Source organism: Oratosquilla oratoria, unplaced genomic scaffold (genome assembly GCF_046742065.1).
Source record: "Oratosquilla oratoria isolate Oo_2021 unplaced genomic scaffold, ASM4674206v1 SCAFFOLD54, whole genome shotgun sequence".
In the NCBI taxonomy this organism is placed as follows: Eukaryota; Metazoa; Arthropoda; class Malacostraca; order Stomatopoda; family Squillidae; genus Oratosquilla; species Oratosquilla oratoria.
Genome location: NW_027467718.1, coordinates 335,058 through 360,020, shown reverse-complemented (window position 1 = coordinate 360,020; position 24,963 = coordinate 335,058). Strand labels below are relative to the sequence as shown.

At 40.3% G+C, this 24,963-nt stretch overlaps 1 protein-coding gene across 6 annotated transcripts in view; it reads right to left on the bottom strand.

Annotated features, from left to right (window-relative positions):
- Nucleotides 1–24,963, bottom strand: part of LOC143023655 (tetratricopeptide repeat protein 23-like) — a 625,055-nt gene that overhangs the window by 269,684 nt on the left and 330,408 nt on the right. For 5 of the 6 annotated variants that reach the window (XR_012966191.1, XM_076182256.1, XM_076182255.1 and 2 more), the window contains exon 6: nt 23,560–23,682. The exons of the other annotated variant lie outside the window; for it this stretch is intronic. Coding sequence is in view for 4 of the 5 variants with exons in the window: in XM_076182256.1 (XP_076038371.1) it covers nt 23,560–23,682 (123 nt within the window). In the remaining variant the exon portion in view is untranslated. The remainder of the gene's footprint in view (nt 1–23,559; nt 23,683–24,963) is intronic. 6 annotated transcript variants of the gene reach the window in all.

The window sequence follows — 24,963 nt, the reverse complement described above, 5'->3', positions numbered from 1 at the left end:
AGAGCTGACAAAAGTGACAGCTTCCTTCCTCCGGCTAGCCAGTGACAAAGACAAGACCATACTAATAAAACATTGATAACAAATGTATTTACCTAGTTGTATTACACAGGAAGGGAGCTATGCTCGTGGTGATAAATCTTTGTATCTTTCAGCATCGTTTTTTTTTTTTTTTTAAATCTTAAATAGTGTTTGAATACACTGTCTCTTTATCTAAATTATTCCAGGTATCCAGTACTCTGTGTGGGAAGCTATTTTTTTTTTTTTTTTTTTTTTTTTTTTTTTTTTTTCAGATCTCCTCTGTCCCAAAATCCCTGGACAGTGGAAGGAGGAGGTGGTGGTTGTGGGGGGGCATGAGAATTCTCGTACACGGGAAATTGCCGAAGGGGATCTGCAGTGGGAGCCAAAGTCCAGGAGATTTGAGTCACCGGCTGGGACTACGCACATTCCCTTCATATCAAGCATGTTTATTTCTTGACAAACTCATGGGTGTCACAGTCTTAGGCTAATTAAACAGAACATTCAGCACTAAACTTATTACTCAAATGATTTCCAAAAACAGTAATATGCAACTTGTTCATCATGAATCCAATATTGGTTAACTGGCTAAATTTCAGTAAGCTATCCTACCTGGCTAGCCCTGCACGTTATAATCCTAACTAGAATTAAATACCTTTCATATCTATCTATTATATCTTCATAGAAACAGAGGTCCTCAATTGTACAGGATGTCAAAAATAACCAGAGATCCATGTGGGGTGCAAAAGCAGTGGGAACCCAGCTCGTCCTTGTCCTTGGCACTGCATGTGGTGCGGGAAGGGGTTACATCCAATGGTTTCCTTTTTTCTATCTACCATTGCATACACTCACAGAAGGGTTTTAAGTTCGAATAATCACTGGAGATGATTCAGCTATAAACTCTGAACTGGTAGATTCTGGTTGCAGTGCATATTGCTAAGCGCCTTGAAAGTACATCACGGAGGTTACGTCACAGTGGTTATATTATGGTGGGTACATCACAGAACTCATTCCCATTTCAGAAAGTTTCCGTAGCACTTCCAGTCACTGATGCATGATTAGCATTAGTCAAACGATTCATGATGAGAAAAGGAGGAGTGGGGTCCTTGGAAGGTGCCCTATAGGAGAGTGTGACTTGTCTGCTCCTTCCGTGTGGATGCAAAACCTCCTTCCTCTCTACAAACTTGATGCTAATTGCCCTGTGCCCACTAGCTGCAGCTAGCGTTGGGTCAACTGCCCATTCCAATACACTGTTGCCAGTGATCCCTTTTCTAATCACCAAATTTCGAGAGGAATGCAATGCAACTTCTGGGCAGGAATAAAATTATTTTTAATAGTCCCTTGAGGTAGTCATTAGTTATGAGAAAGGACTATATGATCCCAACTAGCCTAATTAACTAGCCTATACAAGAAATGGCATGCGCACAGGTTGGGGGGATTTGAAACCGTTATAGAACCAATTCGAACTGTAACACCTGGGTGAAATACACCAATCCTAATCATAAAGTAGCAAGTTACAACTACAATTTGGAGAAGCAGTAAAACTGAGAGGTTGAAATATTCCAATCTTAACATTATAACATCTGTAATGTCTTTGGTCATATGCATACAAAGAGAAACCTTGAACAAAAAGGGGGAGGAAATTCTTGAGTCAATAGGAGATGCTCAAACTTGGTAAGGCACTATAACTGCGTGCTACGAGTAAATTGGCACAACAGTTGGTGGAGAGAAGGGGGGAGGAAAAATATCACGAAGTAGTTGCTAGAGGTCTTAAGATTTCCAGCAATTCCATAAAGTAGAGGAAAGTAATAGCTGAAAAGGGCTAAAAGGAGACAAAAAAATATGAAGCCTATGGTGTTGGTGAGTCCCTTGGATTTGGAAACCATGGGCTGAAAACAATAAAAAAAAAAAAAAAAAAAAAAGTAATAGGTGGTGTGTCACAACGCAAAATTGTGACACAGTTATGGACCAAAGGGGGCAGGGAAAGGTCCCCTCTGCAGCTTTGAAGCTAGGAGCATTGAATTGGTCAGGATAGGGAAACCATTCTGGCTCCTTAAACCAGGGGGTTTCATTTACCAATAAGGTCTGTGATATTAGAGACCTTGGAGATGAGATCTGCTGGATTATCCTTACAGACGGATTGTTTGACCTCTTTGTTTCAGTTGAGGGCTTCGAGTGCCAGAGGATCAATGAGGACAAGTTCTTCAATATGGATTCTATTGAGTGCAATGGTTTCAATAGAGAGGTTGAGGGTGTGGTCCTGACTCCAGGGAGGCAGTTTGCCCCATACTACATAACCAGCAGGGGTGACGAAAAATTTGACACCCAGAAAGTGCACAATGCATTTAAAGACTAATGGCAGGTGATCGGTGCCTAATATAATACTGACATTAGAAGCTTAGTCTGAAGGTGCTTCATTGGCGACAGGTATACCTTGGGATTTGAGGACCTGGACTGTACATTGGTAACCGGGCATAGAGATGACTTTACCCACTGAGGGGTGCACTACCGCTTCAATGAGATGTTTCTCAGCACCCAAGTGCAAGTTGAATTCATTGATGTCGAACCAATGTGAGAAAGCACAGTCCCTTTTGGCCTGAGGTCAAGTTAGTCTACAACGGAGATGTGAACGAATGTGCATTGCTACTCCACAGTCAGCGAGGACTTGGAAGATACATTTATTACAGTCTTTAGTGAGGTGTCCAGTGAAGATGGGCAGAACGACAGTGCTCTGTACTGCTCATTATATGAGGGCTAAGTTGGCGATCATAGTTGTGTTGTTAATAATTGTCGAAGGTTGTGACTCGTCTTCTGAGGGGACCAAGCCAATGGCTCCAGGATCAAGTAGTATTGTCTGAGGACCTTGAGTGTCATTGGTAATTCGTGTAGTCCCAATGATGATTGTTACTGGTTCCGGTTCTTGAGATAAGGTGGTATCAGGTGCAGTGGAAGTTTGGGCTGGAGTTTGTAAGATGGGAGCCAAGTGTATTGAAGAGAGGATGCTGATGGATTCTGGTGCATGGACTACTTCAGGCATGACACAGGGGTTGTCATGGTGGGAGCTGGTAGATGTTGATGGAGTAGATTGTTCAGATTGGAAAGAGTACAACGGCGAGCCACAAAACTGATTCCAAATATCAAAAATAAATCATACGAAAATCGACTAAAACATATGAATCTGTTTTCCCTAAAAAAGCGTAGACTCAGAGGTGACTTGATACAGGTCTTTAAAATTCTAAAGGGAATTGACAACATCAAAAGTGACCAAATTTTTACATTGAATGAGAATCAGACAAGAAACAATGGTCTCAAACTGTCCGGAAATAGATTCAATTTGGAAGTAGGTAGAAACAACTTTTCCAACCGTGTAGTTAATGAATGGAATAAACTTCCTGCACAGGTAGTGCAATGTAGTTCAGTTCAAAGCTTTAAGAATCATTTAGATAAATACCTAAGTAAGATGCTGTAATGATTATAATTTATCTTATATTATTTGTTTTTGTTTTGTTATCATTTGTCTGTCTGATTTTTATTTATTATTAGTTATATGTCAATTTATTATTATTTACTATTTACCTGTTTGTTTATTATTTAACTATACCTATGCATTTATTTATGTATTTTATTTGTTATTTACATTATCATAGTTTTTATTTATTATTTTATTATTAATATGATTTTTTTTTTCGCATCCGACCTAGATATGGATCAAAAGGTCTCCTGTCGGCATGCTCCGCCTTTGTAATCCTTTGTAGAAGCAGAGGTACTCTGAGAACTTTGAGCATCAGTGGCAACTTGTATTTACCTTTATACCTATTTGTATTTTACAGGATGAGAGCTATGCTTGTAGTGACCCGTTTTCATATCTCTCCGCATCCAGTTTATTCATAAAAATGTGTATAGTTTTGGTACTCGCTATTTCTCCGTTTAGCTTGTTCCAGACATCAATCATTCTATGTAGGAAGCTATTCTTTTTCAGGTCTCTTCTGTAACTCTCCTCCTTTAGCTTCTTTTTGTGTTCTCTTGTTTCTCTTCTGTCCCATTTTAATAAGTTGTCTCTATTGAGAGTTTCCATCCCCTTCATAATTCTGTAAATGGTCAACAAATCACATCTTTCTCTTCTCTGTTCCAGTGTTGATAAATGTAATTTCTCCAATCTATGTTCGTATGTCAAATTTTATAGTGTAGGTGTCATTTTTGTCACTGCTCTTTGGATTCTTTCTAATTTTCTTATGCTCTTTTTTGTGCTAGGTACTCATGGTGTTGCAGCATACTCTAGTTTAGGACTTATAAGTGCATATGGCAAACATTAAAGGAGCCAATACAAAGCCTTGTGGGACGCCAGTCTTCACATCTTCCCAGTTTTAATTTTTGTCACTAAGTACTACTCTCATTTTTCTCCCAATTAAGAAATCCTTCATCCATTCCAGTAGCTTACCTTGTATTCCTCCTATTATTTCAATTTTTCTTATTAATTTTTTTATGTGGTACTTTGTCAAATGCCTTCTGCAAGTAAAAGAAGGCGCAATCTGCCCAGCCATCTCTTTCTTGTATTATCTCAATTAATCTGGAGTAAAAGCATATTAAGTTTGTGGTACACGATCTTCCACTTCTAAAGCAAAATTGTTTAGGGTTTACTATCTTATTTTCTTCCAAGTGTTTGGTCCATTTGTTTCTGATGGCTTTTTTGCATATTTTTGCTACTGTGCATGTAAGGGATACTGGTTTGAGGTTTGCAGGATCCTCTTTGTTTCCTCCTTTATATATTGGTACTATGTTTGCATCTTTCCAATCTTGAAGTACCTTTCCTTCTTTGAGTGAAAAGTCTATTATCTTGTCTAATTTGTCTGTCAGTTCGTCTATACACTCTTTCGGTATCCAATTTGCAATTCCATCTGGTCCATGTGATTTCCTAACATCTAAGTTTTTTATTTGGTCTCTTATTTCTTTCTGGATGCTAAGAGAAGACTGTATGAAAGTGTGATTGTGCCAACAGCACTGTATGGGGCAGAAACATGGAACATAAGAGAGGAAGAGAGAAGGAGTTTGAATGTGTTTGAGATGAGGTGTCTGAGAAGTATGATGGGGGTTACTAGGCTAGATAGAGTGAGAAATGAGGAGGTGAGGAGAAGAACAGGGGTGGAAAGGGAGTTGGGAGATAGGGTTGATGAAAGAGTATTAGAATGGTTTGGACACATGGAAAGAATGAGTGAAGAAAGACTAGTAAAAGAGGTATGGAAGGCAGTGTGGAGGGAGTGAACATGAGGGGACATCCTAGGATGAGGTGGATGGATGGGGTGAAGGGGGCTTTGGGAAAGAGGGGAATGTCTGTTGAGGAAGGACGGGAGAGGACAGAAGACAGGGGTGAATGGAGAATGGTTGTATATGGATGATGTTGTGATGCATAAGGTGGAATGGGCGGGGGGATGGGGGGTGAGGTAGTATGTGTGAGCAATATTTTATGCAGCCCAAAGTGATTTCTCCCCGTCTTCTCCTTTTATGCATGGGGGGATGGAGAGGGGGGGTCGCCGATTTAATGAAGCGGCCTTGCTGTGGATGTGCTGTGTCTGGCGACACTGCTTCTGACCCAGGGCAGTGGACAAGGTACAGGGATGACCCGTCATCCAGGAGGTGCTAAGATAAGAGGGAGGGTGGAGGGGTGTGGAGTGTATTCAGGGATGGAATGGGTGGGAATGATTTTATGCCTTTTCCTTTTTGGTTACCTCCCTTGTAAGGGGGAAAAAGCCTGGGTATATGTATGTATGTATGTATTTCTAAGTTACCTTTATTTCTTTCATTTTAGGGGATCTTTCTTGTTGTCCACCTTCCCAAAATTGTGAGCTCTCAATTGTAAAAACAGACCTGAAATGTCTGATCATAACTTCTGCCATTTCTGTGTCATCTATATATTCTTTATCTCCTTCATGCAGTTTTACTATTTCACGCTTATCCTTTAGTTTGTCATTTATATACAGTAAGTCCTCGTTATAAGGTACATATGTGTTCCTGAAACCCTTACCGCAAATTGAAATTACCATATATCGAACCCATTATAACATGTAATCATAAGATATGTGTTCCAGCACATCAAAAGTCACCCCTAAAGACATGAAAATATATGAAAATAGTCATATAAGAAAATGTAAAGTACTGTACAAAAGAAATAAACAGAAAACATTTTTATTTGCCTTTCACTCGCCACGTATTCTATCAGATGATGTCCCTCCCGAGGCTAAGGGACAGCAGGGATCTCAGCCCTTACTCATCTTTTGCTGAATGGGCAGACGAAGATGAGGGTGAGGCAGGAGGCTGAAAACCCTCAAACACTTCGTTGTCTACACTGTCGGAAGCAGATGTGGAAGGGCCAGCTGTAGCAGGGTCGGTACGTTTGACTGGTTTGAAGAAAGAAGATATAGAGGAAGGACTAGCTGTAGAACCATCGGCAGTGGATGTGGAAGGGCCAGCTTTAGCAGGGTCGGCAGGTGTGACAGGGACAGCAGGTCTGCTTGGCTTGAAGAACGAGAAGATGGAGGACTATTTGGCGTCCAGGCCAAGCACAGGTTCTTCTTCCTCATTTCCCTCTTTTTCTGCCTCCTGTAATGCCTTGTCTGGCTCTTTAAGTTCATCATTTGTGAGAGGTTTACCATGGCTTTCCAAAAGATCTTGAACATCATCATCATCAACTCCATCAAAGCCAGCCTTATAGCACAGATTTATGATGTCATCTCTGATCGCACCAATGTTGTCTTCAGCGAAGACTGGGAAGTTATGCAAACATTCTGGCCATACTTTACTCCACGCCAAGTTCATGGTAGAGTTCTTCACTTCATCCCAAGATGACCTGATGATGTCTAAGGCATGCTTAATGTTATAAAACTTCCAACATTCTCTGATAGTGGGCTTGCCAGCCCCATCTGTGCCCTTTATCAGTTGCTGCATGGTTCGCCGCTGGTAATAAGCTTTGAATGTCTTGATGAGTGTTTGATCCATCGGTTGGATCAGAGCTGTGGTGTTTGGGGGGGAGGAACATCACCTCGATATTATCCACCAAGTCTTCCATACCCCTTGCGTGGCTGGAAGCATTGTCAACTATCAGTAAGAATCAGTTGGCAATGTTGTTAGCTGGTGCATACTCCTTAAGAGTTGGAGACAGATATGATGTAAAATAGTCCTGGTGAATTGAAGTGGTCAGCCATGCCTTCGGATTTGATTTCCATACCACAGGTAAGTATTGCTTCAGTAACCCTTTGAGTGCTCTCAGGTTTTCTGAGTGGTATATAAGGAGTGGCTTTAGCTTCTACATTGCCTCAAAAAAACAGGGTTAAGTGGTCCTTAGAGGCTTTAAACACCTTCGCACTTTTTTCTTCCTTGTCAATATAGGTCTTACTGGTCATCCTCTTCCAGTAAAGTCCTGTTTCATCATAATTTATAATGAGTTTCTTGCTGTACCCTTTCTCTTCAATGCACTTTTCTAATTCTGGCTTGAATTTGTCTGCAGCCTCTTTGTTGGCACTAGCAGCCTAACCTGTGACCTTGATATTATGGAGAGCTGAACATAGCCTGAATTTATCAAACCACCCTTTGCTAGCTTTAAATTCAAAGTCTTCCACTCCCATTTCTACCTTCAGTCTTTCAATAATGGACAATGCTTTCTGACAGATTAAATTCAAAGACAGAGCCATATTTTGACGATTCTGGTCGTCGATCCACATTTTGAGTAACCTTTCCATCTTATCCATTATTGGCTCATGGTGTTTTGTTAGCAATTTGATCTGCAGATGCGTTTCCTTCTCCCCAGCTGTTTTCATAGCCTCACGATTCTTCAACACCATCCAGTCTGTCGACTGGGCTAGGCCCAAATTTCTACTTCTGGCAGATGTACCTTCTCCCTGCTCTTTCCTCTTCAAAATATCTAATTTTACCTCCAATGTCAGACTACTTCTCTTTCGCTTTGCCTTTTCAACTCCAGCAGTGTCTGCAGAACATTTTGTGTCCATTATGGGTGCATCACTGTGCGTCATGATAATATCCACAAAAAACACACCGTAAGGATTTAACTTGTGTTCAAAGGGAAACGCAGGAAGAGACTGATTGTTGTGATGGCCACATGGCGTGGTGGCACTACGGTACGGTGTAAACAAAACGCAAGTGGATACTGTATCTGTGAATTTTTCTTACCGTAAATAGAATCGAGGGTAGTAATTACCAAATACTGTAACTGTGAATTTACAGGATAAAGAATTACTGTATAAAGAGGACTCACTGTATTTGTAAAAGAGTTTAGGTTGATCTTTACATTTGTCTATATCTTTTTCATAATTTCTTTTTTCTTTCCTGTGTATATTCATATATTTGATCCCAAGTTTTGTATACGTTTGCCATTTGGATGTTTTTTGTCTCTTTCCCATTTTTTCCAGGCTTTGTCTCTTCTGTCTTTAGCCTCACTGCACCTTTTGTTATACCAACACTTTATGTCTCTTTTTGTTTCTTCTTTGGTACATATTTATCAATTCCTTGTACTTTTCTTTGAACATGTTTCATTTGTCTTCCATCTGTTTCCTCTTTGGAGGTTTGTGTTTTGGATTTTTTTTCTTAGTTTTACAAAATCCATTTTGTTATACATTAATCTTCCTTCTCTATGTTTATCATTCCTACCTACATTGTTTTGTTCTTTTAACCCCTTCAATAAGGGCCAAAATCTTGTGGGCAGCATTAGCTGCCAGACGTGCGATGTTGCATCATAATTCTCGAATTATAAAAAATAAAGTTACCGCTGTATTGCTCGCTCTCTTGCACCCGTGAATTTTGATAACCATAGAAAATATGATGAAGCCAGTTTACAGAGTATGGGGGTCATGCAGGTACAACTACAATATATATAATCAAGACACCGACATCGGCATCCTCGCGTACCCACTTGCTCCTCATGACGCATACATAGGCGTCTTCGTATTGAAGGGGTTAATTCAAACTCTATTGGTATATGGTCACTCTTTCCAATTGGTGTTTCATACTCCATTTTGTTCACGATATCTGGTTCAGAAGTTAATTTTAAATCTAGTTTTAACAGTTCTTCATTGTTTCTATATCTAGTATTTTCCTTTACCCATTGTGTTAGGGTGTATTCGATGGTCATATCCAGTAGAATGTTGCTCCAAATTTCTTCTCCCCCTTTTACTATCATTTCTTCCCAGATTTTATCCTTTCCATTAAAATTGCCCATGATTACTATGTTACCACCCTCTTTCAGTAACTTGTTTAGCACATTCATTGTGTCTTCCAGTAATTTAGAATGATCACTATCCGACCAAGCCTTTGTTTTTGGTGGTAAATACACTGCTACAAATTTTCTGCTTTTCATTTTTTGTTTACAATTTTGATCATAATTAATTCTACATTACCTTTGCCTTCATTAATCTTTGTCACATTTAGACCCTTTTAGGTCAATATCATGACACCTCCTCCCTGCTTGTCTGCTCTATTTTTCCCCCAGTGGTTGTATAGACCTTGTCCCACTATACTTCTTGATAGAGGTCCTTTCAGTTTTGTCTCCACAATTCCCATAATGTCAGGTTTCTCTATTTCTAGATAGTCATTTAGTTCATTAATTCCAGATATGCCATCAATATTTGTGTATGCCACTTTTAGTTTCATATTTTCTTCTCTTTTTTGGTTTAAGTTTCCATTTTTTTGTTGTACAATTTTTTCATTCTTAAGTCCAGTACTCTAAAAAAAAAACTTGTTTTTTTCCATCTCTGTTCTTTTCTCATTTCTATCATTGGCTTCAATTCTGGGATATTTGTCTTTCCCTTTTTCCTCATCACTCATTTCCTTTTTCATCCATATATGTTTGAATTTCTCACCATTTGCCAATTTAACCACTTTCGATACCTCCTCAGCTATCATTTGAGTTCTTAGTTTTATTTTCAGAGGTCTATGTTGCTTTTCTTTTGAATATTTGCCTATCCTGTGGATCTCATCAATTTCCTTATCAAAAGTTTGCCCTTTGTCTTTCAATTTTTTTTTACCTATTTCCTTCTCCTTTTCTCTCTGGTATTCATACATATCATGTTTTTCCTGGATACCATGGACCACAATGCACTTACCTTTGTCAACTATATCTCTCACCTAATTTTCCTTTTCTTTAATCACTTTTGTATTTTCCTCCATCTGCTTTTGTACTATTCCTCTAAAAGATATTTTTTTATTTCCTTTTCTTGCTTCCATTGATTTTTTATTTCAATGAGGTGTGTTTCTTTAATTGACTTTTCCACCTTTCCGGTCACTACTTGTAATTGCTCTTTGACCTTTTTCAATTCTTCATTTTTATTTTTGTCCTCATTTTTCATTCTTTTGTTTTCTCTTTCGAGGATATCAATTTTGCTCTTTAGGTCACTTAAATCTATAATCATTTGCTCATTACTCTTATGCAAAGTAATCAATTCCCTAAGTACAGTTCGGTAGTCCAATTTTAAATCTATGATTTCTTCCAATAATTTGTTTACTTCACGATATCTTAATGCATTACTATATCTAACTTCTCTATCTATATCTAAACTTTTATCTATTTCTCCTGGATTTCTTTGAAACCCTGAAAAACTGTTGTTCTCCCACCTTTGGTTTATCCTTGGAGTATCTATCAAACAAATTCTTTTGGGGATGACACATTTTGGACTTTCCACTTTACTTATATCCAGGCCTCTATTCGTTGGTTTGTTTACTATCCTTCTTTTTCTTTCTCCGTTGTGCCAAACTATATTTTTTTCAAGAACTGGATTTTTCTTCATCAGTCACATGAGAATTGGTACTGGTTCCGGTTCTTGAGGTAAGGAGGTATCTGGTGCAGTGGAAGTTTGGGCCAAGTGTATTGAAAAGGGGGTGCTGGTGGTTTCCGGGGTGTGAGCTACTTTAGGTGTGACACAGGGGTTGTTGTGGTGGGAGTTGGTAGATGTTAGTGGAGCAGGAGTTGAGGTACTCTGAGAACTTGGAGTGTCCATGGCAATTTGTGCAGTCTCGACGATGACTGGTACTGGTTCTGGGTCCCAAGATAAGGTGATATCAGGTAGAGTGGAAGTTTGGACTGACGTGGTGACGGGGACCGTGGTCGTCGGAGTGTGCTCTAGCACTGCATCCGTGGTTGCTGGAGAGTGTTCCAAGATGGTTGGAGTTACAAGGATGGGAGCCAGGTATATTGAAGAAGGGGTACTGGTGGATTCTGGGGTGTGGGATACTTTGGGCATGACACTGTGGCTGTCGTTGTGGGAGCTGGTAGAGGTTGATGGAGTAGAAGTTGAGGTACTATCATGGATTGCTTTGGTGCCAGGTGGCACTGGTTGTAACAGAGGATAATACGGGGCCTGGTAAGGAGTGGGGTAGGCCCCTGGATGCTGGAAAAAGGGATGATAGTATGGATGATATCCTGGAGCCAGCTGATAACTAGCAGGAGGGTATGCTGAGGCCGGGCTGAAGGGAGGAGTGGGAGCGTGGCTTGAAGGAGATTGGTTCCAGAGGTGGGATGGAACTGGATTCGGCGTAGCAAGAGTGAAGATGCTATTGCTGGTTATATTGATGGCTTGAGGGCATAGTGGAGCCTTATGGTGGGCACCACACTTTAAAGAGCCTACTTGAAAGTCACAACGGTTGGTTTGGTGCTTGTTGGAGTAGCAGATGGTACACTTGCCTAGTGCTAAAAGCCTGTGGTTATGCATGGACATATCAGGGTAAGCAGTGCAATGCAACGGCCGATGGGAGCCAATACAACACAAACAGTTGGATCGGAGTGGTGCCTCATTGTGGGCTGCAGGTGCTGGGGTTGGTAGTGCAGGTGCCAGCTAAGGGGATATAGGTGCTGTCCTTCTTGTGGCAGGTCTTGGTGTTTGACCTGGAGTCATCAGAGGTGTCGGAGCACGTGTTGATGTCTGTCGAGGTGGTCGCAGTGTTGGTTGAGTAGGAACAGGTATAGGAGTTGCTGCAGGAACTGGGTGAGCTGTCACAGGGGTATGGTGTCGACTGTCTGAGATGGCACCTGCGTAGAGTTTGAGTGCCGCGAGAAGCTCAGAAGTGCCTTTGAATAAGTATATAGATGAGAGGACCTAGTGCAGTAGTTTAGGTACTAGAACTCCCTCCACAAATTCATCAGAGAGGGCTTGTCCTACTACGTTCTTGTAATGTTCACTCAATTCGCCCCAGTCGGTGAGGAATCTCAACAAGTCCTTATAATCATCAGTAGGTGCGGGAATGGCAATGAAGTGTTCCTTCAGTCCCCTACATACAGCCAAAGGCTTGTCATAGGTGTCATGAAGTCTGCAGAGGACATAGTCATACATGGTGTCATTATACACTGGGTAGCCGATCAGTCTCTTTGCTTTACCCATAAGGGAGTGCATAAGTGCATTGAATTTTTCTCCATCTGTATACCTAGTGTTGTCATGAATCACCGTTTTGAAAATGCTCCACCAGCTGGAGAACATTTCCAGGTCCCCATCAAAAGAGGGGAGCTGTGGCTCTTCCCTTATGTAGGTGATGGTAGTGCCTTGGTTAGGCTGTTGCTGAATCACTGGGGCAGCAGAATTCGCACTGTTCATTCTGCCATCTGGTTGGAATTTCAGGTTGAGCAGGCTCCTTTTGAGGGGTTTCAGTTGCTCTTTGAGTGGCGTAAGTTGACCACTGTGATCATGTGGGGCCCAGGTGGGTTCTAATAACTGCCACACTTGATGATGGGCTTGGCCTTCATAGATATCCTTTGCTGAGTTAGGGGACAAGCCTTCGATGTTGACAGTTTCATAAGCACCTGTGTATTCAGTGACTGCTTCTAGAAAGTTCTGAGTAATGGTGATGAGTTCTGATAGTGTTGCACTTGCAATTGCACTTTTGGTGGGGCCGGAATAAGACATGATGACTGCCACTAAGGTACTGGCACTACAAATGGCTCTCTCTATGAGGAAAGGCAACCAACTGTAAGTGCTTGAGACAACAGATACTGCAACAGTATGTCAAGCGAATGAGCTGTAAATGTCAACTCGAACAACTGAATCAGTTTGGATGAAGAATTCTGTGAAAGTTGAGAGAGAATTCACAAAGTGTATACTGTATAAGGAAAATTCAAGAAAATTGTAAGTTGAGAGTAATGAGGTGCATCAGCTCCAATAATGTTATAATTACGACTGGTTAGAGAAATGTAAATGATTACAGAAATGTAATACAACAAATTGAAGAGGGAAATGTGATACGATGAGTTGAGAAACGAATGAAACGAAGTGAACGAAGAAAATGGAAAATTGAAGGGAGACTAAAGAAGATTGTGCTGCCATACGAACTGGTCAGTGGGGGTAGGGGGGGGGCTGGTCTCATGGGACCAAAAGGGTTGATGAACAGTGCTGTCGGATAGAGCCATTAATTTAGGACAGCTGATAATGGCTAGGCTTAAGGGGGTACGCGACACCTGGGGGGGGTGAGTTTGGTCAAGATATGGCATTTTTCAAAACTGTGTTCAAAATGTTCGTATACCACTTAGAAATAAATCCCGACAAATAATTTTCCAGCCGCGCGCAATTTAAAGGTCTTGGGTGAGGTTTAAAGGGACAGATTTAAAGGCACAACCCACACTAGAGGGAGGCGTGCCACTTAGGACCTTCAGGCGCAGCGAATAACGTTGAAATTTGATTGAATTTACACTCGCCCAGTGTATCAACGGCCAATACGATTGTGGAGGGGAAGGTAGGAAGGTGGAGGGAGAATATTTCGCCAACTTTGTGCGAAACTAAGCGTTAGTTCCCGGCTAGCTCTGAAAAGGGAAGTACGCATGTCTCATGAGCTCTCATTGCAATCTATTACTTTAGCTAGTACATATTACTCTTTAGTACAGTCATCATGGGTAGCAAAAAGAACAAAAGAACATCACAATGACAAAAAACAGCAGTTAAAGATGGCAAGCAGTCAAAGACGACTAAAGATCTCACCACCTCTCACTCCACCACCGCCCTCACCTGCACCTCTGTGACGGTGACAGAGGTAAAGGACAACATTAGACTAAACAATTCAAAGAGGAAGATTAAATCCAAAGAAGATCAAGGCTATACAGGAAGAAGAAAGAAGAAGGGACATCATATGATGCTGGAGGGGGTGCCCTACCAACATAGATTGGTGAGGGGAATCTGATGAGGAAAGAGGAGGCGCCCACTACTGGAAAATAAACCTCTTTCCAATGATTTAGGTACCCTGAAGACCCCCAGCAGAGAGGTTTCATATGAAGAAACCGCCAAAGGTGCAAAAAAGCAAATTATATGATGTTGTCTGTGCGTCGTCACTACTGTGACATACTTATACTTTAGTTTTTCAGTATTTAAAGTACTTATAATTAAAATATGTTGATAATTTTTACTGTACTTATTATATAATAAGAATTAAGCCATGAAAAAATCATTCAAATTGGTGAAACTATAAGCAAGTTACAGATATATTTATATTTCAAGTTGCCATATCTCCGTTCGATATTTTTCTACTTTTTTTTAATCATAAAAAATCTAATATACATCAGATTTAGATGAAACTTACAGGGAATATTACTTTTAGTAACTGCTAGGGCCGATCGTTCGAATATTTTGAATAGGATGAAAGAGTTTGGAGTAATAATGGAAACAAGAGCAAAAAAATTGTATTTTTCACGATTTTTGCCAGACATTAAAATTGAAATGCCTGTAGACTAATCATAGCCAAAATATAAAACAAATTGGTCCACGTATTATGGTGCTGTGCACTTTTAAATGTCGCTACTGGTATACGTACATGTGTACATGTGTACATACATCATTCTGCTTCACCTAAAATGTAGGCAATATGGATACCTATTTACCTGAGAAGTTTCAGCTCTTTACTCTAAATATTTTAGAAAATGACCTCCAGGTGTCGCGTACCCCCTTAAGGTAAGGGGTGTGGTGGTTGGCGCCACTGATCTCGACGTGGTCTCATGGGACCACAAGGGTTGGACAATGATGCCGCTTGTGTTCAGCCGGGCTGAGCCACTAAACTAAGACAGCCATTAACAGCTAAGCTTAAAACTATGAGGCGTGGCTGATGTTGCCATTGAATGAAGTCGACGGGCTGTACTACCTGTGAAACAGCGACCAGTGTACTTCAGTACAATCTAAGTTTCCTTAGTAGTCCTCTTGCAGAAGGGGGTCCTGTGTGCACTGTAAGGTCCCCTAAATTACTCAACAGATTTATGTTATGGGTCACCCCAGCTGCAAAAAAAACTTGGGTGGACATGGTGAATCATGGTAGCAACTTGGGAAATCATTAGTTTGTAAATGCCCCTAAACTTTACCGAGATCCAAAAATCAAGGATTTTCAATTTACATCATAAAAGTTATAAACCATATCAAAAGTATCAAAAGAGCTGTAACTTGTGTTTCTCAAACGTTGTTGTGTTTATACACATTACATATAGTACCTTTCATGAAATTTAATGTGGACATTTAGCATAAAAATATAAAAAACAACATAAAATATATCAGTTTAATTAAAACTCCATGCAAAATAATTCGGACCAAGTTCCTTTTGATATTTAACAATGTAGCATTTTTATTACTTTTTCATATTACACATATATAGTCATATTATGTGTATGCACATATTCATTGCTCAAAAATTCCATCTTATGAATCATTCATGTTTTCTCAGGCGCGTTCAAACAGATTATAGTCTATTGGGGTTCATGCATTGTAATATGTCAGACTGACATTTACAAAATACACAGCATGGGGCAAGATTATGCCTACAGACACATCGTTTTGCTGCACATTTCTGGCAGGAACAGGTGAAGGCAATGTCATCTGGCAGCATGTGAATGTTGATGTCTGGCATTAACAAACCATCCACTTCTATGAAGATTGCAGTGGACAAAGAGAGGTTCCGTTGAGGCAGTTCATCTGTATGTGTGCAGCATAAAAGCTTCTACGAATATGCTGCAAGGTGGCACGAGAAGTTGGAGGAAGCTGATCAATCGTTACAGCCTTACTTTGATGATACATCTGGTATCTCAGTTCATCCATTGTTTTGCATGATGATCCTGGCTTCAACACCTGAACCAAGTATGCCTCTGCTTTTGTCATGAAAACTTCAATGGAAGGATCATTAGGATTTAGTCCAAACCCTTGTAGAAAGCTTAGTGGGTTTGCTTTCAGGGCACCTGCTTTGGTACCGAACTTACTTGTTGTGTCACAGCCTGTGAGGGTATGGACTGCAGGGAGTACATCACACAGGGGCCCAATCTTCTGTGCAACTGTGTGAAGAGGAATGTACCTTGTAGAGTCGCCGACACCAGCTCTCATCCAAAGCTCAGCTAGCCCATGTTGGCAGAGCATTTGCCAGTGATAAAGTGCAATAACAAGTACATCTGTATATGCAGATAAAACACATATCCTCTTGGTTCCAGTTATTGTTGCCTGTACTGCATGGGGGACCAGCCTGACATCAGCCTCCTCAATGGCAATATCAAGTTGTGGCAGTGCTGTGTGCCCAAGTCGTCGGTGCCTTTCATGCCACTAATTACAACATCTGGCCAGTTAGATTCATGGTGAGTCTTCAGCCATTCAGAAAAAAGTTTCTGGAGTTTGGTTTGGTTTGATGCTGAGGCCCAGAAGGATTCCATTGAGGCTGGCAAAAGAGATGATTCATTCAAGGCACTGATCTCTATGCCTCTACCAGTGGCCCTTTTGGATCTTTCTGAATCCTTTACTGAACCTTCTACATTTCATTAGTGTCAGAGATGTTTGGTTTCACCCTTGTTGAGACAGGTTTATCCTGGAAGAGCACTGACACAGTATCATGACTTCCTCCTACTCCTGATTTTGTTGCCTCTTCATGGTCGAAATTATCAAAGGCTCCTATGGTGAACATTTCTGATTCAAAGTGGCTAGGGAGTGGAACATTTCCCTGAGCTGACTGAACTATCAAACTTGCCATGTCATTATGATACCAAAGAAGTTCATCATAGCTAATAGTGAGGCCAAATCGATTAAACCCTTTGATGAGAGTAGAACTTTTGCAAGCCTCATGTATAGCCTGAGCATTCATGATGTGTAGAGGTGTTTTGTACCTACCATGATGGCCATTGTAGTAGAGTATCTGGTTCAGTGCAATCATTCGTCTCCTTATCCTGTGAGATACAGTAGACTGACCATCATCGTCTTCACCATCAACATCATCAGCCATCAGTCCTTCAACTTGTGGGAATTGGGATCAAACTGGAACAAGACTCTGAGGAACTTCAACACTACAGGAGGTATAACAATGCTGTTCCATGACTTCTCCAGGCCGTTTGCATCATAAAATTTGTCTTTCAGGTGGAAATCTTCTGCCATCAATGCTTCCCGAATAATTTTGGCACAAGCAGTAATGGAATCAATAGATTATATTGTGTCCACCATGTCCTCTACTGATGTGGTATCCTTCAAGAACACCATAGCAGACTTGTTTGCCTCTCTTGGAAATGAAATCGATAAATTTCCCTTGTAATGATGACAAAGAAAGATGTGTAGTTCCCTATTGATAAGGGTGCATTGTACTTCACTACCAAGCACATTTGCCATGTCTCTAATGTCACAAAGAGGATACCCAACACCTTTAAGGAGATTAGCATCTACAGAAGCAATAAGTTCATGAAATACCTTCATTTTTGGAGAAACTTCTTGTTGGGGGTCACTACATTCTGTGTCTTTCTCATATCTACGGATGTATGACCTGATACAGTTTTTGTGACACAGCAAATCAGCTCCAAATACTGAGTGAATGTCTTGAAGATCACATGTTCTTGTGTAAACGTCATCTTGATAAAAAAAAACTATTGCTTTAAGGAATACTTCTGCTCTGTTGCTTTCTGCAATGCGGAACTTTTCACATACACCTTTGTGCTTGATCTGACCACATATGACACATGCTGTTGAATAAATGTCTGCAGGATTAGGGGACTCACGTGGTTTTATCTTGGATCGTGTGGAGAACCTTTTGCTCTGGTCACCAGTAGTCTCTACACTGCCAGGCGTAGAGCCCTGGGATAGTTTTTTGTCACTAATTCTATCTAAGATCTTTTTCAATGTGTATTTTTTGTAGCAATCATTGTTCATGTGATAAACAAAGTGTGAAGTGTTTCCTTGTAGCAGCCACTCATGAACAATATCTTGTCTGATATTTGCCGCTTGAAGAATACACTCTCAGCCATTTTCAGTGCTGGTCACCGCACAGTTTGTGATTTGCTGGCATATAATGCACCTCTGAAAATCTGTTTCTGATGGTCTTCTCTTTAGTGGAATGCCCTTCATGATGTTAGTTATTTACCTGAAATAGAAAATAATTCAATAACTAATATGCATCTACTCTTCATGTGTCTAAAAATGTGAAAAGCGATAATGTAATGAACAAAATTGCTGCTTTTTCACTGCCTTGCTGAAAAATGAAGAAAATGTTATTCAAGAGATCTCAAAATATAATCATTCATATGCACAAAAACATGCATATTGGCATTTAAATCTAACATATTCACAGTAAAATAGTGACGGAAATTTCATACGAGGTAGCCATTTTTGACATATATTAAATCGTGATTTTCAGATTTGCTACCATGATTCAGAATGTCTACCCAAGTTTTTTTTACACCTGATGTGGTCCCTAACATGAAACTATTTAGTAATTTAGGGGACCTTGTAGTGCACACAGGACATCCCCTTAGCCACTGGATTATAGGCAGCAAAATGTTACTCCAGTGAAAAGGATATAAGTAGGAAGTGTGAATCAAAAGTAGCATAGGGATTTTATTAATGGTTTGGCAGCTGGGTGTGCCTTAGCGACCCTAAAGAACTCCTGTACATTTGAAATAAATTCCTAACCTAAGCACAGGGAAAAGTTTCTGTGATTTACTACATGAGTTTGTCCCACGAATTAACTGAATTGGAGGGATCACACAAATTAATGAATTTGGAGAGATCTGTACATAGGTAATGAACCGAGCATCCGGTTCAAAGGACCACTGACTGCCTGTGTCCCAAAATCCCTGGACAGTGGAAGGAGGAGGTGGTGGTTGTGGTGCATGAGAATTCTCATACATTGGGAAACTGGCGAATGGGGATAGCTACAGTGGGAGCCAAAGTCCAGGAGATTTGAGTCACCGACCAGGACCACACACATTCCCTTCACATCGAGCGTGTTTATTTCTCAAAGAGGGGACAAACTCATGGGTGTCACAGTCCTAGGCTAATTAAACAGAACATCCAGCACTAAATTTATTACTCAAATTATTTCCACAAACAGTAATATGCAACTTGTTCATCATGAATCCAATAATGATTAACTGGCTAAATTTCATTAAGTTATCTACCTGGCTAGCCCTGCGTGCTATAATCCTAACTAGAATTAAATACCTTTCATATTTATCTCACGAGATAATTCGACAACTGGCGATGTCTTCATAGAAACGGAGGTCCTCGATTGTACAGGATGTTGAAAATAACCGGAGATCCATATGGGGTGCAAAAGCGGTGGGAACCCAGCTCGTCCTTGTCCTTGGCACTGCATGTGGCACGGGAAGGGGTCACGTCCAATGGTTTCCTTCCTCCTACCTTCTGTTGCATACACTCAAGAAGGGTTTTAACCCCTTCCATACGGTGCCGCACACGTAGGCGTCATGGACTTAGATCTCGGTGGCAGCAGCCAATGCCAGCCGTACGACGTGTCGTAATAATACTCGCATCATAAAATATAGTCACCGCTTATATCGATCGTTCTCTCTTTCACCCGCGAATTTTGAAAACCACAGAGAATGGGATTCAGGGCACATTTGAGAGAATGTAAAAACACAGGGGCGACTACAATAAATATAATCAAGACGCCGATATGGCAGCCTCGCGAATACACTCGCTCCCCATGACGCCTACGTGTGCGGCACCGTATGGAAGGGGTTAAGTTCGAATAATCATTGGAGATGATTCAGCTATAAACTCTGAACTGGTAGATTCTGGTTGCAGTGCATATTGCTAAGCACCTTGAAAGTACATCACGGAGGTTATGTCACAGTGGTTATATTATGGTGGGTACATCACAGAACACATTCCCATTTCAGAAAGTTTCCATAGCACTTCCAGTCATTGATGCATGATTAGCATTAGTCAAACGATTCACTATGAGAAAAGGAGAAGTGGGGTCCTTGGAAGGTGCCCTATAGGAGAGCGTGACTTGTCTGCTCCTTCAGTGTGGACGTAAAACCTCCTTCTTCTCTATAAACGTGATGCTAACTGCCCCATGCCCACTAGCCGCAGTTAGTGTCAGGTCAACTACCCATTCCGACACACTGTTGCCAGTGATCCCTTTTCTAATCACCAAATTTTGAGAGGAATGCAATGCAACTTCTGGGCAGGAATAAAATTATTTCTAATAGTCCCTTGAGGTAGTCATTAGTTATGAGAAAGGACTATAAGATCCTAACTAGCCTAATTATCTAACCTATATGAGAAATGGCATGCATGCAGGGTGGGGGGGATTTGAAAACGTTAAAGAACCAATTCAAACTGTAACACCTGGGTGAAATACACCAATCCTAATCATAAAGTAGCAAGTTACAACAATATGGAGAAGCAGTAAAACTGAGAGGTTGAGATATTCCAATTTTAACATATAACATCTGTGATGTCTTTGGTCATATGCATACGAAGAGACACCTTGAATGAAAAGGGGGAGGAAATTCTTAAGTAAATAGGAGACGCTCAAACTCAGTAAGGCACTAAAACTGACTACTAAATTGGCACAACAGTTAGTGGAGAGAAGGGGAGGAAAAATATCAAGAAGTAGTTACTAGAGGCCTTAAGATTTCCAGCAATTCCATAAAGTAGAGAAAAGTAATAGCCAAAAAGGGCTGAAAGGAAATAAAAAATGTGAAGCCTACGGTGTCGGCGAGTCCCTTGAGCGAAGGCATATGGAAACCGTGTGCTGAAAATAGTAAAAAAAGAGAAGTAATAGGCAGTGTGTCACAAAGCAGTTGTGACATCTATAGTTATCCTTTTTGAGTTTTTTTTTCATGTCCTCTTGTTCTTCCATTGTCCCATTTTAGTAAATCATTCCTATCAAGGATTTCCATTCCTTTCCTGATTCCATAGACAGTCAGTAGATCTCCTCTTTCTCTTCTTTGCTCCAGTGTTGGTCATTCCAATTTGAACAATCCTTGTTTGTATGTTAATATGGAAAGAGCTGGTGCCAACTTTGTCATTGCTCTTTGTATTCTTTCTAATTTTTTTATATTCTTTTTAGTACTGGGTGTCCATAGTGTTGCTGCATACTCCAGTTTTGGTCTTATTAGTGTAACTAATTTTTTTTTAATCATCTCCTCATCTAAGTAGTCAAATGCCACTTTTATTGACCTTATTAGGTTGAAGGTTTCTCATACTATTCTATTGATGTTTGTCCAGTGTCATGTCTTTGCTGATTATTACTTCAAATCCCTTTCCGAGTTCACTTTTTTTTTTTACTTCTTCACCAATTTTATAATTTTTTGATATTCTGTTTTTACTTTTTCCAAACTCTATTATACTACATTTCTTGATACTGAAGTTCACTTCCCATTTTTGACTCCATTTCCAGATTTTGTCCAGGTCTAACTGTAATGATTCACAATCCTCGTCTGTTCTTACTTTCTTTAGTATTTTTGCATCATCTGCGAAGAATCCACCACCAAGGCATTTACCTTGGTGGTTTGAAGAGTGTAATGAGGAATAGACATTTGGGAATGGATGCTAAGAGGAGACTGTATGAAGGAGTGATTGTGCCAACAGCAATGTATGGGGCAGAAACATGAACATAAGAGAGGGAGAGAGAAGGAGTTTGAATGTGTTTGAGATGAGGTGTCTGAGAAGTATGATGGGGGTTACTAGGCTAGATAGAGTGAGAAATGAGGAGGTGAGGAGAAGAACGGGGGTGGAAAGGGAGTTGGGAGATAGGGTTGATGAAAGAATATTAGGATGGTTTGGACACATGGAAAGAATGAGTGAAGAAAGACTAGTAAAAGAGGTATGGAAGGCAGATGTGGAGGGAGTGAACATGAGGGGACGTCCTAGGATGAGGTGGATGGATGGGGTGAAGGGGGCTTTGGGGAAGAGGGGAATGTCTGTTGAGGAAGGACGGGAGAGAACAGAAGACTGGGGTGAATGGAGAGTGGTTGTATATGGATGATGTTGTGATGCATGAGGTGGAATGGGCGGGGGGATGTGTGAGCAAAATTTTGACGCAGCCCGAAGGGATTTCTCCCCGTCTTCTCCTTTTATGCATGGGGGGGCATCGCCGATTTAATGAAGTGGCCTTGCTGCAGATGTGCTGTGTCTGGCAACACTGCTTCTGACCCAGGGCAGTGGACAGGGTGCAGGGATGACCCATCGTCCAGGAGGTGCTGAGATAAGAGGGAGGGTGGAGGGGTGTGGAGTGTATTCAGGGATGGAATGGGTGGGAATGATTTTATGCCTTTTCCTTTTTTGCTACCTCCCTTGTAAGGGGGAAAAAGCCTTTGTATATGTATGTATGTATGTATATATCTGCGAAGAAATTCATATAACATTCTACTCCTTCATCATGTCGTTTATATATATGGCAAACATGATTGGAGCCAGTACCAAACCTTGCAGGACACCATTTAATATTTCTTCCCAATTTGAGTATTTATCTCTAATTACTACCCTCAGGTGCCAAGATAAGAGGGAGGGAGGAGGGTGGAGGGGAGTGGAATATATAGGAAATGGAATGGGTGGGAGTGGTTTCTATGCCTTTTTCTTTTTGGCTACCCCCCCATGTTGGGGGAAAAAGCCTTTGGTATATGTATGTATGTACTACTCTCATTTTCTCCCTGTCAGGAAGTCTTCCATCCATTCCAATAATTTTCCTCTGATGCCACCTATTGATTCTATTTTTTTTTTTATTAGTTTCTTGTGTGGTACCTTATGAAATGCTTTTTGTAGGTCTAGAAAGCCACAGTCTGCCCATCCATCCCTCTTTTGTATTATTTCTATTAGTCTAGAATAGAAGGAGATCAGGTTTGTTGTACATGATCTTCCTTGTCTAAATCCAAATTGATTTGGATTCAATATAGTTTTTTCTTCCAGATGTTTAACCCATCTACTTTAGATAACTTTTCACATATTTTTTCTACTGTGCTTGTTAGGGAGAATGGTCTGTAGTTGGTTGGATTTTCCTTGTTTCCTCCTTTATATACTGGTACAATATTTGCATTTTTCCAGTCTTGTGGTACCTTTCCTTCTTTGAGCAAGTGTTTGATTATATGTGAGGCAACATTATTACTAAACCTAGACAATTTAACCAATGGGATTTCCAGTGATATTGCAGAACCACACTCTCCCTCAACCACCCCTAAGTCATCCCACTCCCTTACATGCTTAATGATGGTCACAAGGGGGTCTCTTTGGGATCCAACAGGCTCTAAGCTCTATTTTTAACTGTACTAGGATCACAAGACCTTGAAGATGTATATTCAGAGGCATAAAAAGAAATCACACTCACCACAGACTGCTTCTTCTTGTTCATTTTGTTGTAGAGCTTGGCCTGTGCTCTCAGCACTTTGAGCTGTAAGTCAACAGGAAGATCCATGGCTAGTGAAGGAGTCAGCTTCTTCTTCTTAGAAACCTAAAAATTCAATCTATCTTTTAACCCTTCCTTTAAATCCTATACAAAATAAAGTATTGAGAATAACAATGGGAATGGGATGCACCAAAACCACCCCATAAGAACACCTGCATACAAAAAACAAAATCGTCCCTATGGATCATCACATAAAAATGATAGGTACATAGTTATATGCAGGAGCCTTCAGCCCTACTCACCCATCTTGTTACATCACACAAGCACAACCTGAACACATCAAAAACTACACCATCAGCATGCTCCTTAAACATCTATAATAACCTACAACCTGTAGCAAACAGTACATCCATGCAAAACCACATTCACACTCAGATCACAAAACAAGCTCTTCAAGAATGACCACTAAACTACTTGCTCCATTAAACCCCTCCAGACAGCACCAAGAAAAATCCATCCATGAAGTATGAAACTATGCAGAAGGGATCTGTGTCACCCTCAGGAGTGGCAAGGGTTTCTTGTGGGAGTTTGGCCCCCCACACTATCCATGTTGTACAGCACATTTTTGTGATATCTTAACTTTTCCATGCATGCCAATCAGTTTCCCTGTATATATCCATAAATTAGTAAGGGTAAACCAAACGCATGCTTGCTACAACAGTCTATATTACACTAATGGAACAACAAGTAAAAGATAATACCAAAGAAACTGTAATTCAGATTATCAAAGAGAAAAGTAACCTAGTTAGGGACACAGTGGATAGAAAAAGGTGTATAGTAATCTATGGCATTAAAGAAAAGCACAATGTACCAAGATATCAGAGGGAAAAGGAAGAAAAAGATATTGCCAAAGAAATACTAAAAGAGTTACAAACAGATGAGTTAGTCTGGGACTGGGGAATCGAGGAAACCCATAGAATGGGCAGGTACTCTAAAGATAAACAGTATAGACCACTAAAAGTTAAACTTAGATCGCAAACAAGTGCAGAAGAAATATTATCTAGAACAGTAAGATTAGCAAATAGCAAACAGTACAAAAATATATGGATAAAAAAAGAAATGAGTGAGGAAGAAAAAGAGAAAAAGAACTTAGGAATGAGGTGAAAGAAAAGAATGAGAATAGAACTGAAAAGGATTTTTTTTTTTTTTTTTTGAGACTGATAGACATGAGGCTGAGAAAAAGATATATAGGGAAAATGGAAACAAAGAAAACAGAAAAAGATGAGGAAGAAACTAAAAATAGCTTATACTAATATAGATGGAATAATCTCAGGAATGAACGAATTAAATGATTATCTAATCTTAGAAGAACCAGACATAATGGGA